At 39.0% G+C, this 18,684-nt stretch overlaps 1 protein-coding gene across 2 annotated transcripts in view; it reads right to left on the reverse strand.

Annotated features, from left to right (window-relative positions):
* LOC132157448 (exportin-5) overlaps positions 1-18,684 on the reverse strand; it is a 175,564-nt gene that overhangs the window by 8,012 nt on the left and 148,868 nt on the right. For both annotated transcript variants that reach the window (XM_059566807.1, XM_059566806.1), the window contains exon 32: positions 13,542-13,706. In XM_059566807.1, the coding sequence (XP_059422790.1) occupies positions 13,542-13,706 (165 nt within the window). The remainder of the gene's footprint in view (positions 1-13,541; positions 13,707-18,684) is intronic.

Consider the following 18,684-nt stretch of genomic DNA (forward strand, 5'->3'; position numbering starts at 1 on the left):
TGTCATGGACGGAGGACCTGTTAATATATATTCTAGTTTATATTTCCATCTCGTTATGCCGCTGGTTTATTTTATTTTTTTCATATAGAACTTATCTGTAAATAGAGCAGACACTTTCTGTGTGTCTACACCAGACACGAGAGTTGTCATCCGTGCCCCACAGAGAAAAGTGTGTCTAAAGTTGATGACATCACACTATAGTGTCAAATCATCTGAACACAGTGTCGGAACATTTTGCCATAAACAGAACGAGCATCGGTTCACTGATGGGGATCGTGTCCAGTGTATCCATCACTGTGTTCTGTTGTCTTTTGTTGGATCGCTCCACTTGTGTCCGGTGTAGACCTGGCGTGCGTTTTTTATTGTTTTATTTTACAGCCCTGCTTGTTTTAATGTTTTTATTAAATATCTGTATTGACTGCATGGTCATATTATCGAATTATTTACTGCCATGCGACCTACAAAAGTAAAGCTTGGCGAGTCGAACAACGAGCATTGCTGCAGGTTGATTTTTGGCGGATGTGCTGTGCTTGTGCTCCCACGGTCATCTTCATTTCGTCAGGTGAAACATCTCTCTCACTGGCAGCAGAGTCTGTGAGCAGGAACAACTTCCCCTCCGCGCACACTGATACCAGAAACACGCTCCGCCTTCACTCCATGAATAAAGTATTTCAGTATGTTTGAAATGTTATGTCATAACGTAGCATATAAAATAATAATTAAAAAAATATATATAACAGGAGAGTTTCAAAGTGGCTTTTTTCATATAACTCCATACAAGCCAGAAACTTTTTTCCCTATATCACATGCCAAGATAATAACATTGTAAGCATTAAATCTTTAATTGCTGCTTTCTGCTGTGAAAATTTTGTTTGTGATGAAAATAACAGTACATTTTTGTCAGTTATTTTATCTAAACAGATCGATTAACTTCTTCAAGATTTCAAAATCAGATAGCATGCTGATAATGTAGTAGCACTTTAAGATTACATTTGTTTGAATGCATTATTGCGAAAGCGATTGTGTGTGAATCTGTTTAAATCATGCTTTAACCCGAACATAATCAGTAAAAGAAACAGACAGACTCTTAACATCCTGCTCGACTCTTGCAGTCATTGTAACCTTCTGATCAAGCTATAGCTAAATATGTTTAACATGAATTCTTGCTGAATATGCAATTATATTATGGGCTGTTGGCATGAATTGTACTCGTGATGGAGCGCTCTTGGAGCGAGTGAAAACCACGACGGTCATATTCAAGTGTTTGTGCAAAAATTATTAATGTGCATTAATGATAGGGAGGCGCCGTCTCATCACTTATAATTTTAATTAACATAATATCGTGGTGTCTCACATATATAAAAAATATATCTACAGAAAGCTTGAAATGTTTTTTAAACGAAAACGAATTGTGTAATCTATGAATGTTGCATTTCTCTCGTCGGAGAGAGCCAGCACTGTGAATTTCATCCTGCAGCCGACAAGAAAACATTTGTTTATTAATAAATAATTAATATGTCTCATTTTTCACAATTATTAGGCTACTTCTGCATGTGCTTTGTTGCAAACTTAATGCATGTGCTTGAGCATTGAATATATTAAGATTTGAATATGTAAATTTAATATAAACCTCTGATTAGTTGAATATAACAAACGATCTATAACAGTCCTATATAAACCAGTTCAGCAAGTGAAAGCCTCATAAGACACTGTCCATATGAAAGAGTAATTCACACCTTTATCTCGACCCACACAAGTCATACATAACTACCCCCAAAAACCCAACCCCCTCCAGCTGAACTAAATTCGGTCTGTTTTTTGGCTGTGAGGAACGATGTGTTATAGCCTGAAACATGCCTGCACTCAGCAGCACTACTCTTTGTATTCATTATTTTCTCGCAGCCCATATTATTATTTTCACAAGACCATAATGATAATAACAAATTACCCCTTTAAATGTGCACTTGCGGATCAGTGCGCGCGTGTTTCCGTGGAGCTGCAACTGCAACAAATCATCAATTAATAATTAATCATTATTTTACGAAAATCATTGTTATTTGTGATCGTGGATGATTGCGGAAGGCTTTAAGACCAAGCGGAATCCTCTGTTTCTGCCTCACAGAGCTTCACTGTCTGCGGTTTGACTTTACTTAATCAGATTGAGGCGAATACAACTTATTGATCACGAGCCCAACATTTAGCAAGGCAGGAAAACATTCATTCTAATGGAAGGAAGAGTTATTTCATTGAGCTAATGCTGTTAAATAGAGAGAGAGTGAGAGAGAGAGAGAGAGAGAGAGAGAGAGAGAGAGAAACTAGTCTAGGGCTATTCTTAAACTTGTAGCTCATTATATTGAAGTACAAATCCAAACACCAGAAATGTTATGCATTTTATGAATAACGAAATATTATGAAAAGTATGCATTTTATTTATTCACATGCTGTATGGTTGAAATAATATTTTAGTTCACAACTTTAAGTTACGTTGTTTAAAGAAAAATGCTTTATTGCTAATGTTTCATAAACCTTCAGTTGTTATATGCTCTAAAATCCATGCCATTAGTAATTTCACAGTATTTTCACCTAAATCACTAACCTTTAAAGTCAATTCTATAATGGTCAAAATTACGCAGGCCAATGGTATGTTTTAATGACATTATTTTATTTATTTTTATTTTATTTTTTTGAATAATTGTAGCCTACATAAATAGGTAAAGCAAAACAAATATTCGGCTCGTCCCTTATTTTTTCCCTTATTTTCATAAAGATTAAACACGTATTTTCTACAAGAATAAACATGATAACATATTAATTAATAAAAATAATTTAAGCAATTAAAACCTTTTTTTTTAAACTTGAATTTAAATACTATTAAACTAACTTTAAATTCTCAAGGAGTTTATAAGTAAAAAATGGTAAAATGTCAAAGTGCATGTTAAATAGCCTAAATGAACTTGTGTTAACAATATAATTAGAACTAACAATATAATTCAATTTTTTTAAATGAACAATTCCTGTATAAAATGGGACAGCAACCTTTATATCAAACATTTTTAAATCGTCCACAGCTGAGCATTGCGGGAGGCTGATCTGCGCCATAGCTTGTGAAGTGAATGTGATGAACGAAGTCATTTTCAGATGCAATAAAATAAAAAAATAAAAAAACCCTGGATAGCCTAGATTAGGCCCAGGCTCTGTTCTGAAGTATAAAATTATTATAATTAGTGTTAACCCAGAGTAACAAATTTTAACGGATTAATCGCCTATTTTCATTTGCTGGATGTTTTCTTTATTTTTAAATTTTTTAAACATGCTAAAAAATAAATTAAGTTTGTCAGAGGAAAAAAATATATGAGTCGTGTATAGGTTTCATTTTAACGGATTAATCACCTATTTTCGTTTGCTGCATGTTTCTTTTTAAACACGCTAAAAAATAAATCAGAGTTTGTGAGAGGAAAAAATATAAGTCAGGTATAAGTTGCATTATATTACATTTAGAAATAATAACGGCTGGCCTAATAATGTTATAATGTACCAACAGGATATTTTTAGTTCCCTTCACTTTACAACAAATCCTTTAAATTTAACAAATTTATCAGAACAAAACAAGAATTAAAAATATATAATTATAATGGATAAATATAATTGCAGGATATAATAATATAGGCTTAGTAATAAAAAAACAAAAAAATAATAATTTAAAGCTAAGCATAAGGTAAGGTTGGGCTTTCTTATTCGGGAGAAATCCAAACGTTTCCATATTCGTGATGTTGCTCATTTGAAGCTTAAATATTATTCATGAGGTAAATAGGCTGTGTAGTTCACGCGGGTTTCAGTATAGATGGAAAAAAATCATAATTAACAATATGTCAAAGTGCTAACGCTGAATGTCTGGTGAACGACTGCTGTTTCCAGTGAATATGTGGGCGAGGCACCAGCGCGATCAAACAGCTGAAACAAATAATACTTAATTTTTGGTCACACATATGGCATAATTCAAAAATGCAAAGTGTTGGTAGTTTGAAAAATCAAGAATAATAAAAGAGTTAATACTAATTATTGCTAAATGCTGGACCGTTCCCATTTTGCTCTGCATATGGAACCTGAATATTTATTTTTAAACCAAGAATGAACCGAAATGAAAATGAAATAAACATTTAGCTTATATATATATATATATACACAATATACACACATATATACATATACATACATACGCGCGGCGGTAATGCCCAATTAGGTTGTCCACCTACTGTATATTCCATATAACTCCATACAAGCCAGAAACTAAGCCTTTTTTTGCACAGGCCTATCTAAAGGGACAATGATCCCACCTAGTGATTAACTGTAAAAATAACAAATTTAACCTCTTCCCAAAAGGGAAAACCACAAACAATCAAGAATGCATGTTTATATGGTGTCATGGCTTTGCAATCAAAAAATTTCGTTATAATGGAAGTCAATGGGGCAAAAACAGCCACCAACAACAAATGAGGGAGAAAAAATAACATTTAATGCTGCACAAAAACTAAAAATGCATCAAAGCCAATGTTGCTACTAATCTTTGACATGCTCAAGACTGTGGTAAAAATCACTTTTTATATTGAAAATATGTCATTTTGTGTGTTTTTTCCCAAATCAGTGACATAATTTATGAACTTGGTAATTAAAGAGTTAAAATCTTGGATTTTTTTTTGGTAGTTTTGGACTGAGGTTCATTCATAGATTTATGCAAAAAAATTTTTTACAGCAGTTTAATTTAGTGGATGTTTTCATCCAATAAAACATAATGAAAGGGTAGGGAATGCCCAACAACGCATAAGGGTTAAAGCACAAAATGAACATAAACATCAGAAAGTCTTATTTCAACCGCGGACTAGGGCTGTGAGATTAATCAAAATCGAATGAAATCGCGATTTGAGACATTGCGATTTGCTTATCACAAAAGCCTGCGATGTGGACGCAATATTACTCTGTTCTAGAGCATATGCATGACTGTCAGCCTTGAGTGACAGTCTTACCCATACAGTGAGGGCACCTCTGTTCTCCCCAATAAACTCTGCTCTAGCCAACTGTGTAAACGCCCACCATTAAAAAAAAAAAAACACGGAAAGAAGGAGAGACCCCTACAGAGTCAGGTCAATAGTTAGACAAATTAAAACTAAATAAAAACGTTATGTAACTTAAGCTTTGAAAAGATAGACAACGAAACTAAAAAAATAATTTAAAAGAGCTTCATCACAATGCATATCATGAGCATCTCTTATTGCATGTTTGCTATTCCCAGTTCAGAAGAAAGCATACAGCCTGTGTCTCTGAATGCTCTCATACTCGCTCCTCTCTTCCCCATCCCGCATCACGGACGAGCCGTTTACACTTGCCGCACTCACGCAGTTTGTTTTGTAATGCTCGGTTATATTCTCGCGCGGGAATCTCCATGAGCATATATCTGGCAGTATGGATGAGGCTTGAGTCCTCATTTAAAACGAATGTAAATTCAGTCTAACTGCTTTCTAATTTCACTTGAATGAAATGAAACATTCAGCACATTTTCCACCTTTTATAAATATCCCAAATACAGTGTAACATGTAATCATTTAATAATTTACTAAATAAATACTCTAGTCAATAACAATCTTGTGGAGAAATCAAAACAAATGAATGCATCTGCACACTGAGGAAACATACTAGAGTAAATGTAACGGTTTTTATATTTATAACATGTAGCCTAGTTAAGCAACATGACACGGCCAAGAGAGTGAAGTTTAACCTGAAAACAATATGACACTGCCAAGAAAGTGAAGTTTATCCTGAAAACGGCATTTTAAATTTTTACATTTATTTGATAAAAGAGTCAATATGCATTTTAGTAATAACATCCAAAATACAATAAAAAATTGTATATGGTAATTTATGTATACTGTGTATATTTATTTGTATACAAATAAACAGATGCATGTATACATTTAAGATATAAGATATGCTATGTTTATATATTAAATATATTTATAATATAAATTATATAAATATACACATGCAAGTATTTAAAAAATATTGTATGTGTCTATAAATATTTATAATAAATATACACCGTACACACACATACATTACCATACATAAATGTACACATTATGTACACAATAGTACTCACATTTTATTTTGGATGTGATTTTTGCCCAGCTCTGCATTTTTAGATTAGATTAAACTTTATTGTCACTGCACATGTAAGGTACAAGGCAACGAAATGCAGTTAGCATCTAACCAGATGTGCAATAAGCAGTAAGTACAGAATATACAAGGTCTATAATATGTACAATAACTATAGAAGAAGAAGAATCAGAATCAGAATGAGCTTTATTGCCAGGTATGTTCACACATACGAGGAATTTGTTTTCGTGACAGAGCTCCGCAGTGCAACATAACAGCGACAGAACAAAAAACACAATAAGGAATAAAAAATACAAAAAAATACAAATAGGTGGGTAAGGATTGACAATATACAAATTGACAATGTATGGCAGGTATATTAAAAAGAGCATTTATGTATGTACATGTATATTATGTGGAAAAATTTTAACTGTACGCTAAGTATGTGTGTTTGGATAAATAGGTGTATGTCTATATAAATATAAATATAAGTAGTATAGTGTGTTTCATGTATGTACATGTATATTATGTGCAAAAGATTTACGTGTACGCTAAGTATGTGTGTTGGATAAAAAGTGTAGTGTATATAAATATAAATAGTGTAGTGTGTCCCACAGTTATTATCAGCTGTTCATTAGATGGATTGCCTGAGGGAAGAAACTGTTCCTGTGTCTGGTCGTTCTGGTGCTCAGTGCTCTGTAACGTCGACCAGATGGCAACAGTTCAAAGAGGGAGTGTGCTGGATGTGAGGGGTCCAGAGTGATTTTAACAGCCCTTTTGCTCACTCTGGATAAGTACAGTTCTTGAATAGATGGGAGGGTTGTACCGATAATTCGCTCAGCAGTCCGGACTACCCTCTGTAGTCTTCTGAGGTCAGATTTAGAAGCTGAGCTGAACCAGACAGTTACTGAAGTGCAGAGGATGGATTCGATGATGGTGGAGTAGAACTGTTTCAGCAGATCCTGTGGCAGGTTAAACTTCCTCAGCTGGCGAAGGAAGTACAACCTCTGCTGGGCCTTTTTCACAATGGAGTCAATGTGAATGTCCCACTTCAGGTCCTGAGAGATAGTGGTGCCCAGGAACCTGAATGACTCCACTGCAGTCACAGTGCTGTTCATGATGGTGAGTGGGGGGAGTGCAGGGGGGTTTCTCCTGAAGTCCACGATCATCTCCACTGTTTTGAGCGTGTTAAGCTCCAGGTTGTTGAGACTGCACCAGACAGCCAGCTCTTTAACCTCCTGTCTGTAAGCAGACTCGTCACCGTCCTGAATGAGGCCGATGAGTGTGGTGTCATCTGCAAACTTCAGGAGCTTGACAGAGGGGTCCTTAGATGTGCAATCGTTAGTGTACAGGGAGAAGAGCAGTGGGGAGAGAACACAGCCCTGGGGAGCTCCGGTGCTGATTGTACGGGTGCTGGATGTGTATTTTCCCAGCCTCACTAGCTGCTGCCTGTCTGTCAGGAAGCTGTTGATCCACTGACAGACGGAGGTGGGCACGGAGAGCTGAGTTAGTTTGGGCAGGAGGAGGTTTGGGATGATCGTGTTGAAGGCAGAGCTGAAGTCCACAAACAGGATCCTCACATAGGTCCCCGGTCTGTCTAGGTGTTGCAGAACATAATGCAGTCCGATGTTTACTGCATCGTCCACAGACCTGTTTGCTCTGTAGGCAAACTGAAGAGGATCCAGCAAGGGTCCAGTGATGTCCTTCAGGTGGGCCAGCACCAGTTTTTCAAATGACTTCATGACTACAGACGTTAGAGCCACAGGCCTGTAGTCATTTAGTCCTGTAATTTTGGATTTCTTTGGGATGGGGATGATGGTTGAGCGTTTGAAGCATGAAGGGACTTCGCACAGCTCCAGCGATCTGTTGAAGATCTTTGTGAAGATGGGGGCCAGCTGGTCAGCACAGGATTTCAGACAGGCTGGTGTAACGCAATCTGGGCCTGGTGCTTTTTTCCTTTTCTGCTTCCTGAAGACCTGGCGCACCGCATCCTCGCTGATCTGTATTGCAGGTGTGGGGGAGAGGGGGGATGCAGGAGGTGTGAATGGTGAGAGCGCTTGATTGGAGAGGTGTTCAGGGTGGGTTGCAGGAGCTGTTAATGGTGTGAATGGTTGTTTGGAGAGGCATTCAGGGTTGGTTGCAGGAGTTGTGAATGGTGAGAGCGGTTGATTGGAGAGGTGATCAGGATGGGTTGCAGGAGCTGTTAATGGTGTGAACGGTTGTGTGGAGAGGCATTCAGGGTTGGTTGCAGGAGCTGTGAATGGTGTGAACGTTTGTTTGGAGAGGCATTCAGGGTTGGTTGCAGGAGTTGTTATTGGTGTGAACGGTTGTGTGGTGAGGTGTTCAGGGCAGGTGATGGGTGTTCTTTCAAACCTGCAGTAAAACTCGTTCAGATCGTCTGCCAGTCGTTGATTTTCCACAGTGCTGGGGGGTGGTGTCTTGTAATTGGTGATCTTCTTTAGGCTTTTCCACACTGATGCGGAGTCGTTCGAAGTGAACTGAGTCCTTATTTTTTCAGAATAATTCCTCTTTGCCACTTTGATCTCCTTTTCCAGTGTGTATTTAGCCTGTTTATACAAGACATTGTCCCCCTTCACGTAAGCATCTTCTTTGGCCTGACGGAGCTGTCTGAGTTTTGCAGTGAACCACGGTTTGTCATTGTTGTAATTTAGTTGAGTCTTGGTAGGAATACACATATCCTCACAGAAACTGATATATGATGTTACGGTCTCTGTGAGTTCATCCAGATCAGTGGCAGCAGCTTCAAAAACACTCCAATCAGTGAGGTCAAAACAAGATTGTAAATCCTGCTCTGCTTCATTAGTCCATCTTTTTACATAATACTTATCTATACAGATAAGTATTATGGACATAATTTACAGATTTTAAATACTATAAGCACGATATACAGGTAGGTGTACTATGAACATACTATACAGATGGATTATGTAAAAGTGTATGTACACTATAGGCAGGATTATGAACATATGAACATAATTTACACTAGTGCAATGGACAGTACAGTGCATAGAAAATATTTCAGTGTGCAAATGGATTACTCAGTGTTTCTGGATGAACAGACAGTAGTGCAAGTAATAACAAGTTTACTGTTTTTTGCTTGTTGTAAATAAATAAATCAGTCAGATGCAGTGGTGATGTGGGGGAGGAGTCTGTGTGTGTGGTGTGGGGTGGTGTCAGAGGGCAGAGTTCAGTAAGGAGACGGCTGTAGGGAAAAAGCTGTTTCTGAATCTTGTGGTCCTTGTCCAGAGGCTCCTGAAGCGCCTCCCGGAGGGCAGGAGGTTAAACAGGCTATGGTCAGGGTGAGAGGAGTCCTTGAGAATGCTGCGAGCTCGACGTAGACAGCGTTTCCTCTGGATGTCCTCAATAGCTGGAAGTGGTGTCCCTGTGATGCGCTGGGCAGTTTTTACTACCCTCTGCAGTGCTTTGCGGTCAGCCACTGAGCAGTTTCCATACCAGACTGTGATGCAACTGATGCTCTCGATCGCACAACCGGTAGAAGTTCACCAGGATGGCTGAAGACAGCTGGTTCTTCTTCAGTGTCCTGAGGAAGAAGAGGCGCTGGTGAGCCTTCTTGACCAGGCTGGAGGTGTGTGTAGTCCAGGACAGTTCCTCCGAGATGGTGGTTCCCAGGAACTTGAAGCTGGAAACACGTTCAACAAACATACCGTTAATGTGGATGGGGTCATGCGTGCCTCCTTTTTTCTTCCTGAAGTCCACAATTAGCTCCTTTGTCTTAGTGGTGTTAAGGAGCAGGTTATTGTCAGCGCACCATGTGGCCAGGTGCTGTACCTCTTCCCTGTAGGCAGTCTCATCGTTGTTACTGATGAGGCCAATCATCGTGGTGTCGTCTGCAAACTTAATGATGGAGTTGGATCCATGCACAGGATTGCAGTCTTAGGTGTAGAGGGAGTAAAGGAATGGGCTCAGCACACAGCCCTGTGGTACGCCGGTGTTGAGTGTGATGGTGGTGGAGTGGTTGTGGCCTGACCTAACATGCTGAGGTCTGTTGGTCAGAAAGTCCATAATCCAGTTGCAGAGGGAGGTGTTAATGTCCAGGTCTCCAAGTTGTTAAATGCTGAACTGAAGTCAACAAAAAAAACATCCGTACATATGTGTTGTTATTGTCCAAGTGTTTGAGTGCAGAGTGCAGCACTGTGCATACTGCATCCTCTGTGCTCCTATTTCTGCGGTAGGAAAATTGGTGTGGGTCCAGTGTGGGTGGGAGGCAGTCTTTGAGGTGTGCTAGGACCAGTCGCTCGAAGCACTTCATGATGATGGGTGTGAGTGCTACGGGGCGATAGTCATTCAGGCACATTGAGGAAGAGTTTTTTGGTACTGGCACAATGGATGTGGACTTAAAAGCACATGCCCTAAGCACACGTCCAGGAATGCCATCCGGGCCAGCAGTCTTGCGTGCGTTGATCCTGCTCAGTGCAGTTTGGACATCTGTGGAGGTGAGTTTAAGGGGTTGGTGGTCTGCTGAGGGTGAGATTTTGGTGGCCGTCTCCTTGCTGTCGCTGTTGAAGCAAGCATAAAAGTCATTTAGCTCGTTCAGGAAGGAGACGTCCGTGACCGTTGGAGTGGAGTTGCTTGACTTGTAGTCACTGATGACCTGGATGCCCTGCCACATGCGTCAGGGGTCAGAGTTAGAAAAATGTTCCTCTACCTTCAGCTTGTAGCAGTACTTGGCCTTTTTGATGCCCCTTTTCAGGTTAGTCCTGGATTTACTGTAGGCCTGAGCGTCATCTGACCTGAAGGCAGTGTCGCGGGCTTTCAGCAGAAGTCGCACCTCCTTGTTCATCCATGGCTTCTGATTAGGATATGTTGTTATCTGTTTTTCTGTTGTAACACTGTCAATGGTGGTGTTGATGTGATCCAGTACAGAGGAGGTGTAGATATCAATGTCCGTGTGAGAGCCACAGGCAACCTGAGAAGCAAACATACTCCAGTCAGTGTGTTGAAACCTGTCCTGGAGTAAAGAGTCTGCTCCAGTTGGCCACACTTTGATGGTCCTCACTGATGGTTTCACACGGTTGATGAGGGGTGAATACTTAGGGGTGAGAAACAAAGAAAGGTGATCAGACTGTCCGAGGTGGGGGAGGGGGGTCGCGTTGTAAGCTCCATCAATGTTTGTGTAAACATGATCCAAAGTTTTGTCTCCTCTGGTGTGGCAGGAAACATGCTGGTGGAATTTGGGGAGCACTGTCTTTAATTTGCAGTGATTAAAATCACCCGCGACAATAAAAGCAGCCTCCAGGTGAGCAGTCTGTTGTTTACTAATGGCTGCATGAAGTTCGTTCAAAGCAAGCTTGGCATTAACATCCGGTGGAATATAGACTGCGGTTATAATGGTGGAAGTGAACTCCCGCGGCAGATAAAAAGGTCTACATTTAACCATGAGAAACTCTAGGTTAGCTGAGCAGTGTCTCCAAACAATGACAGTGTTCGTACACCAAGCTTTGTTGACATAAATGCACAATCCACCACCTCTTATCTTACCGGAGTAATCTGCCGTTCTATCTGCCCGGAGAGTGTAGCGCCCGGCTAGCTCAATAGCATTATTGGGTACGTCGCTGTGTAGCCATGTTTCTGTAAAAATCATGACATTGCAGTCCAAAAGTCTCTTACTGTTGGTGATGCGAAGTCGTAACTCATCCTTTTTGTTCACCAGTGACCGCACATTAGCAAGGAAAATGCTGGGTAAAGAGAGCCGGAGCGGAGTTAGCTTTAGCTTAGCTCTTAGACCTCTGCGCTTCCCCCGCCTTTGTTTACGATCTCGACGCCGCCTACGAGCACTTCCGCCCGGCCAGGTAGAGTGCTTAGCCTCGGGTGTTCTGACGATCTCAGGGATGAGTCGAAGATTGGTGATAAAACTGTTGGAAAAGTCCTCACCGATATCCAAAAGCTCCTGTCGGGTGTAGGATGTTAAAGCAAAACTGTTCAGTACGAACAGACCCGAGATGAGCAGGAATAATACTGCAAAATTGCAAAAACTGGAGAGACGCTGAGCCTCGCGATGTGTACGCGCCGCCATCTTGGTCATACATTTTAGTAGAATACTGTCAGTTTTTGCTTGATTTGGTTAACAAAAAATATTTTCAAACCAAAGATCACAACAGAACAGTGGCGCAAGTCAGTCACCATTATTTATATAGCAGGCTAAACTCATTCAAACATGCCCCCACATACAGTATCTACATCACAATTTTGAAATATTTGTGTAATGGCGACCACATGTTCTTGTGAGGAAGGAAGGTGTGGATTCAGGAACTATGGTAGTGATGATGCAGCCATGTCAGGGAGACAGTATGTGTTTCTGTGCGAAAGCAAAAGCATTTTGGCCTTCCGGAAGTAGATGCAATAAGGAATCATTGTTAAGATTTGTTTACAACAGAACAAGCACTGTGTCTGTCACACGACTCTGTTGCACTTTCAGGCTTGAAGTGATGGTAAAACTAATAACATTATTAACTGTCTTGATATATACTTTGAAAGCTGAAGCTCGCGATTATGGACAGGGGCGTTACATTTACGACGTGTGCTTGTGATGTTTGGCCCATCAGAGCAGACTGTGCTTGTCGGAAGGAGGGGCTTTGCTAAAAACATCTGCGGTTGAGACAGGCGAGGCATAGAGGACCTACAATAATCTACAGTATTTAAAAAGAATGTTTTTTTTTTACATTAAAGCATGTCAACATATTCTGTTACACCAAATACACAAAATAATGATATTTTAAATAGCATCATATGACCCCTTTAAGGTCATGGCCATCCTAGATTTAATTTCATAACAGCAGTGATGCAGCAGAAAATGTCTCCCTGATAAAAGCTATATTTCTGTAATTTTGTGCCATAGGCCATATTCTGTAAGTTTAATTGTTTACTGAATTTCATCTATGTTAAAAAAAATAAGTATTTCATGCCATTTAAAAATAAACAATTGTGGTTCATTTGAATAAGAAGGTGGTCATTTTCTCTCGTAGTAATACTAGATTTTCTTTCCTAAAAAATTACTCTTAGTCATACTTTATACTTAATGTGTAATGTGTTTTTAATGTGTAATGTGTAAAGCATTACAGTTTCACAAAAAACGATGTGCAACTGAAGATTTCAAATAAAACACTGGAAAATGACTACTTCAGTTTTGACTTTTTCTTCAGCCCTGATCCTGTTTAATTATCTGTCGATGTGCAACCTAATTGCAGCAGGGACAGAATACAAGGACTAGACTTGACCATACAGAACTAAAGAAAATAGACAATATCAATGTCAAACAATATTATAAAGAAAATGAAAATAACTGGATTACGAGCAATATGAGGAGCACAGGTGACAATGTAAACAAAGTAAAAAAAAAAGAAAAGTGGCCATACCCCAACAGTGCCTGCAATGAGCCTTTTAAACTGCTCCTTCTTTTTCTTCTCTCCTGCCTTTGATACAGTGGATTGTATGGTCTTCTGATCAAACTGCTCCAGGGCCTCAACATGGATATCAGGGATCTGATTCATGATGAAACGCAGCTCAGTGTATCGAGGCCTCTGTACAGAAACATTAGAATGAAAAACTCTTAAATCATTGCTAATTACATTTATCACCAAGAGTTAAGTCGCTACCATAATCATGTAAAGGTGCATTCAGTAGTACTTTAGCTAGTGTTAACATTACTATTCTTTGTGTACTGAAAATAAAACATACCACAGTGGTCACAATTCTGATTCCATCTATGAGGATCAGGATGATCGTCTCTGACTTAAGTAAATTACACAGACACTAGGGAGTTATAGAGAGCAAAAATTCAAGTGTCGAAACATCTTCTCAACATAACAAAATACATTAAAGGTGGGTGACCTACACCACATGCAATTAAAACATTTTTTTATTAAAAAAAATAAAAATAATTATACAGTTTTCATATTTTCTGTAAATATACACTATTAAGACTTCACAAAAACAATGTATGTTTTATTGTGAAAAGCTTTTTAAATTAACATCAAGCTACTGAATACACCTTTGCTGATGGAAGTTGTTACTGGCTTCAAATTGCAGCACAGATAAGGAACCATGGGAGGCCAATGATTGTAAACTATATTTAAAGATGTGATTAAACTACTGGTTTAGACTTATAAAAAATAAAAGTAAGCACGTTCAGTATTGAACCGTCTAAACCCATCCCTTCTAAACCTTAAATACAGTACAATTAAATCATCCTTAAAGCATCTGCAGTAACAAAAGCTGTATAGGACTGTATAGGACAGCTATATAGAAATATACATCTGCTGGTATTTAGCAACATGATACATTGCAGTAATAAACATGTACAGTATTGTTATCGTGAGCATTGCAAACGATTCTTGATACCATACTGTCTAGAGTTAACAATTCTTGAAACTGTATTGTCCAGAGTTTTAAAATGCACATAGCTTCTTATTCATCAAATGGTTAAATTTTACAACAATATGTTGGTGTGACCAAATAGAGGCAAACAGGTTGAATGAGAATCCAAATTTACTCTTTGACTCTCTGCAAAACTAGAGGTATTTTGTATTGCTTGGCGGGAAAGTAACCTATCCCACAGAAAAGCATTAAAACTGCTAGATCCGATTACTTTTCTTCTCTTTTAGAAGAAAACAAACATAACCCCAGGTATTTATTCTATACAGTGGCTAAATTAACGAAAAATAAAGCCTCAACAAGTGTTGACATTTCCCAACATCACAGCAGTAATGACTTTATGAACTACTTTACTTCTAAAATCAATACTATTAGAGATAAAATTGTAACCATTCAGCCTTCAGCTACAGTATCGCATCAGACAGTGCACTATAGACCCCCTGAGGAACAGTTCCACTCATTCTCTACTATAGGAGAGGAAGAATTGTATAAACTTGTTAAATCATCTAAACCAACAACATGTATGTTAGACACTACACCACCTAAGCTCCTAAAAGAGGTGCTTCCAGAAGTCATAGATCCTCTTCTGACTATTATTAATTCCTCATTGTCATTAGGATATGTGCCCAAAACCTTCAAACTGGCTGTTATTAAGCCTCTCATCAAAAAACCACAACTTGACCCCAAAGCACTAGTTAATTATAGACCAATCTCGAATCTCCCTTTTCTGTCCAAGATCCTAGAAAAGGTGGTATCCTCACAATTATATTCCTTCTTAGAAAAAAATGGTATATGTGAGGATTTCCAGTCAGGATTTAGACCATATCATAGTACTGAGACTGCTCTCCTTAGAGTTACAAATGACCTGCTCTTATCATCTGATCGTGGTTGTATCTCTCTATTAGTTTTATTGGATCTTAGAGCTGCGTTTGACACAATTGACCATAACATTCTTTTGCATAGACTTGAACACTCTGTTGGCATTAATGGAAGTGCATTAGCATGGTTTAAATTGTACTTATATGACCGCCATCAGTTCGTAGCAGTGAATAAAGATGTATCATATCGATCACAAGTGCAGTATGGAGTACCTCAAGACTCAGTACTAGGGCCGCTACTCTTCATGCTTTATATGTTACCCTTGGGAGATATCATCAGGAAACATGGTGTTAGCTTTCACTGTTATGCTGATGATACTCAGCTCTATATTTCTTCGCAGCCCAGTGAAACACACCAATTTGAAAAACTAATGGAATGCATTGTCGATATAAAAAACTGGATGACGAGTAATTTCTTACTGCTAAATTCTGAAAAAACAGAGTTGTTAATTATAGGACCTAAAAACTCTGCATGTAATAACCTAGAACACTGTCTAAGACTTGATGCCTGCTCTGTCAATTCTTCGTCATCAGTTAGGAACCTAGGTGTGCTATTTGATCGCAATCTTTCCTTAGAAAGCCACGTTTCTAGCATTTGTAAAACTGCATTTTTCAAAAATATATCTAAATTACGGCCTATGCTCTCAATATCAAATGCAGGAATGTTAATCCATGCATTTATGACCTCAAGGTTAGATTATTGTAATGCTTTATTGGGTGGTTGTTCTGCAGCTAGTCCAAAATGCAGCAGCAAGAGTTCTTACTAGAACCAGGAAGTATGACCATATTAGCCCGGTCCTGCATTGGCTCCCTATCAAACATCGTATAGATTTTAAAATATTGCTTATTACTTATAAAGCCCTGAATGGTTTAGCACCTCAGTATTTGAATGAGCTCCTTTTACATTATGATCCTCTACGTCTGCTACGTTCTCAAAACTCAGGAAATTTGATAATACCTAGAATATCAAAATCAACTGCGGGCGGCAGATCCTTTTCCTATTTGGCGCCTAAACTCTGGAATAACCTACCTAACATTGTTCGGGAGGCAGACACACTCGTGCAGTTTAAATCTAGATTAAAGACCCATCTCATTAAACTGGCTTACACATAACATACTAATATGCTTTTATTATCCAAATCCGTTAAAGGATTTTTAGGCTGCATTAATTAGGTCAACCGGAACCGGAAACACTTCCCATAACACCCTATGTACTTGCTACATCATTAGAAGAATGGCATCTACGCTAATATTTGTCTGTTTCTCTCTTGTTCCGAGGTCACCGTGGCCACCAGATCCAGTCTGTGTCCAGATCAGAGGGTCACTGCAGTCACCCGGATCCAGTACGTATCCAGACCAGATGGTGGATCAGCACCTAGAAAGGACCTCTACTGCCCTGAAAGACAGCGGAGACCAGGACAACTAGAGACCCAGATACAGATCCCCTGTAAAGACCTTGTCTCAGAGGAGCACCAGGACAAGACCACAGGAAACAGATGATTCTTCTGCACAATCTGACTTTGCTGCAGCCTGGAATTGAACTACTGGTTTCGTCTGGTCAGAGGAGAACTGGCCCCCCCCAACTGAACCTGGTTTCTCCCAAGGTTTTTTTTTTCTTCATTCTGTCACCGATGGAGTTTCGGTTCCTTGCCGCTGTCGACTCTGGCTTGCTTAGTTGGGGACACTTCATCTACAGCGATATCGTTGACTTGATTGCAAATAAATGCACAGACACTATTTAAACTAAACAGAGATGACATCACTGAATTCAATGATGAACTGCCTTTAACTTGACTTGACTTGCTTATGGAAGAAGTGAAGTGACATTCAGCCAAGTATGGTGACCCATACTCAGAATTTGTGCTCTGCATTTAACCCATCCGAAATGCACACACACAGAGCAGTGAACACACACACACACACACTGTGAGCACACACCCGGAGCAGTGGGCAGCCATTTATGCTGCGGCGCCCGGGGAGCAGTTGGGGGTTCGATGCCTTACTCAAGGACACCTAAGTCGTGGTATTGAGGGTGGAGAGAGAACTGTACATGCACTCCCCCCACCCACAATTCCTGCCGGCCCGGGACTCGAACCCACAACCTTTCAATTGGGAGTCTGACTCTCTAACCATTAGGCCACGACTTCCCCTTAACTTCCCCCTGAAGAGCAAAAATGCAGCGCTTACCCGTTGGCTCTGTAAACAAATCTGCTTTAGATATCTGTGTTTCTGACACCCACTTGTCACAGAGTTGTCAAACAGTGTTTACATGTTTTCAAACAGCCACTTGAATTTTTGTATTTGCTATGCTATGGTGTTTAACAAACAACAAATACATAAAGGTTTTATACACAGCTCTGGAAAAAACATTTTATCTGCACTGACAACTACTGACAAACATTTGTGATTTAGAGCATTTATTTGCAGAAAATGACAACTGCTTGAAAAAAAAAAAAATATGTAGAATGAAAATTTTTGCATGTAGGCAAAGAAAAGCAAGTTCAAGTTTTAAAAAACACTAATAATGTTTTAACTTAGGAAGATTTAAAAAAAAAAAATCTTTATTTGGTGGAATAACCCTGATTTTCTTCATTTGATGGTTTTTGATCATTCATCATGTTCAATGAGTTTTGTCTGAAGATTGGGCTTGGCCATGACAGGATCTTGTTCTGTTGGTTCACCATCCACTTGATTGGCCTGGCTGTGTGGCACAGAGCCTAGAGCAGGGCTATTCAATTAATTTCATCTGAGGGCCGGATTACAGAATTGAAAATTTGAAGGGGGCCAAGGGGGTTGGGGGCCATCCCAATCTCTTTATGGAAGGGGGGGGGGGATTTCTTTATTTCTATAAAAAAATTAATTACAATTAAATGCATATTCAGTAGTAAAATGAATTATTATTACCAACAGCAACATCTATGAAAGGTTAACATTTGTGTTGTCTGTCAATCAAAAAAAAAAAGATTCACACATTCTCTGTAATTAACCATGACTAAATGATTATTTTTTTAACTTTATCTAGGCTCTGAAAAATATAACTTAATTTAAGTAAATGAAAACAATTTTCACATAAACTATAAATTGTATATACATAAACCATATATATTAATCTTTAATTCATTATTTATTGAATAATTAATTATTCAAGCTACAAAAGTTAATCAGCGACTAGAACAGTCAAGTGATTTCTCTATTTCATTTCCGTGATTTCACAGACTTCACCAAGTTTCACTTTAAAGCAGCGCTG

This window comes from Carassius carassius, chromosome 14 (genome assembly GCF_963082965.1).
Source record: "Carassius carassius chromosome 14, fCarCar2.1, whole genome shotgun sequence".
In the NCBI taxonomy this organism is placed as follows: Eukaryota; Metazoa; Chordata; class Actinopteri; order Cypriniformes; family Cyprinidae; genus Carassius; species Carassius carassius.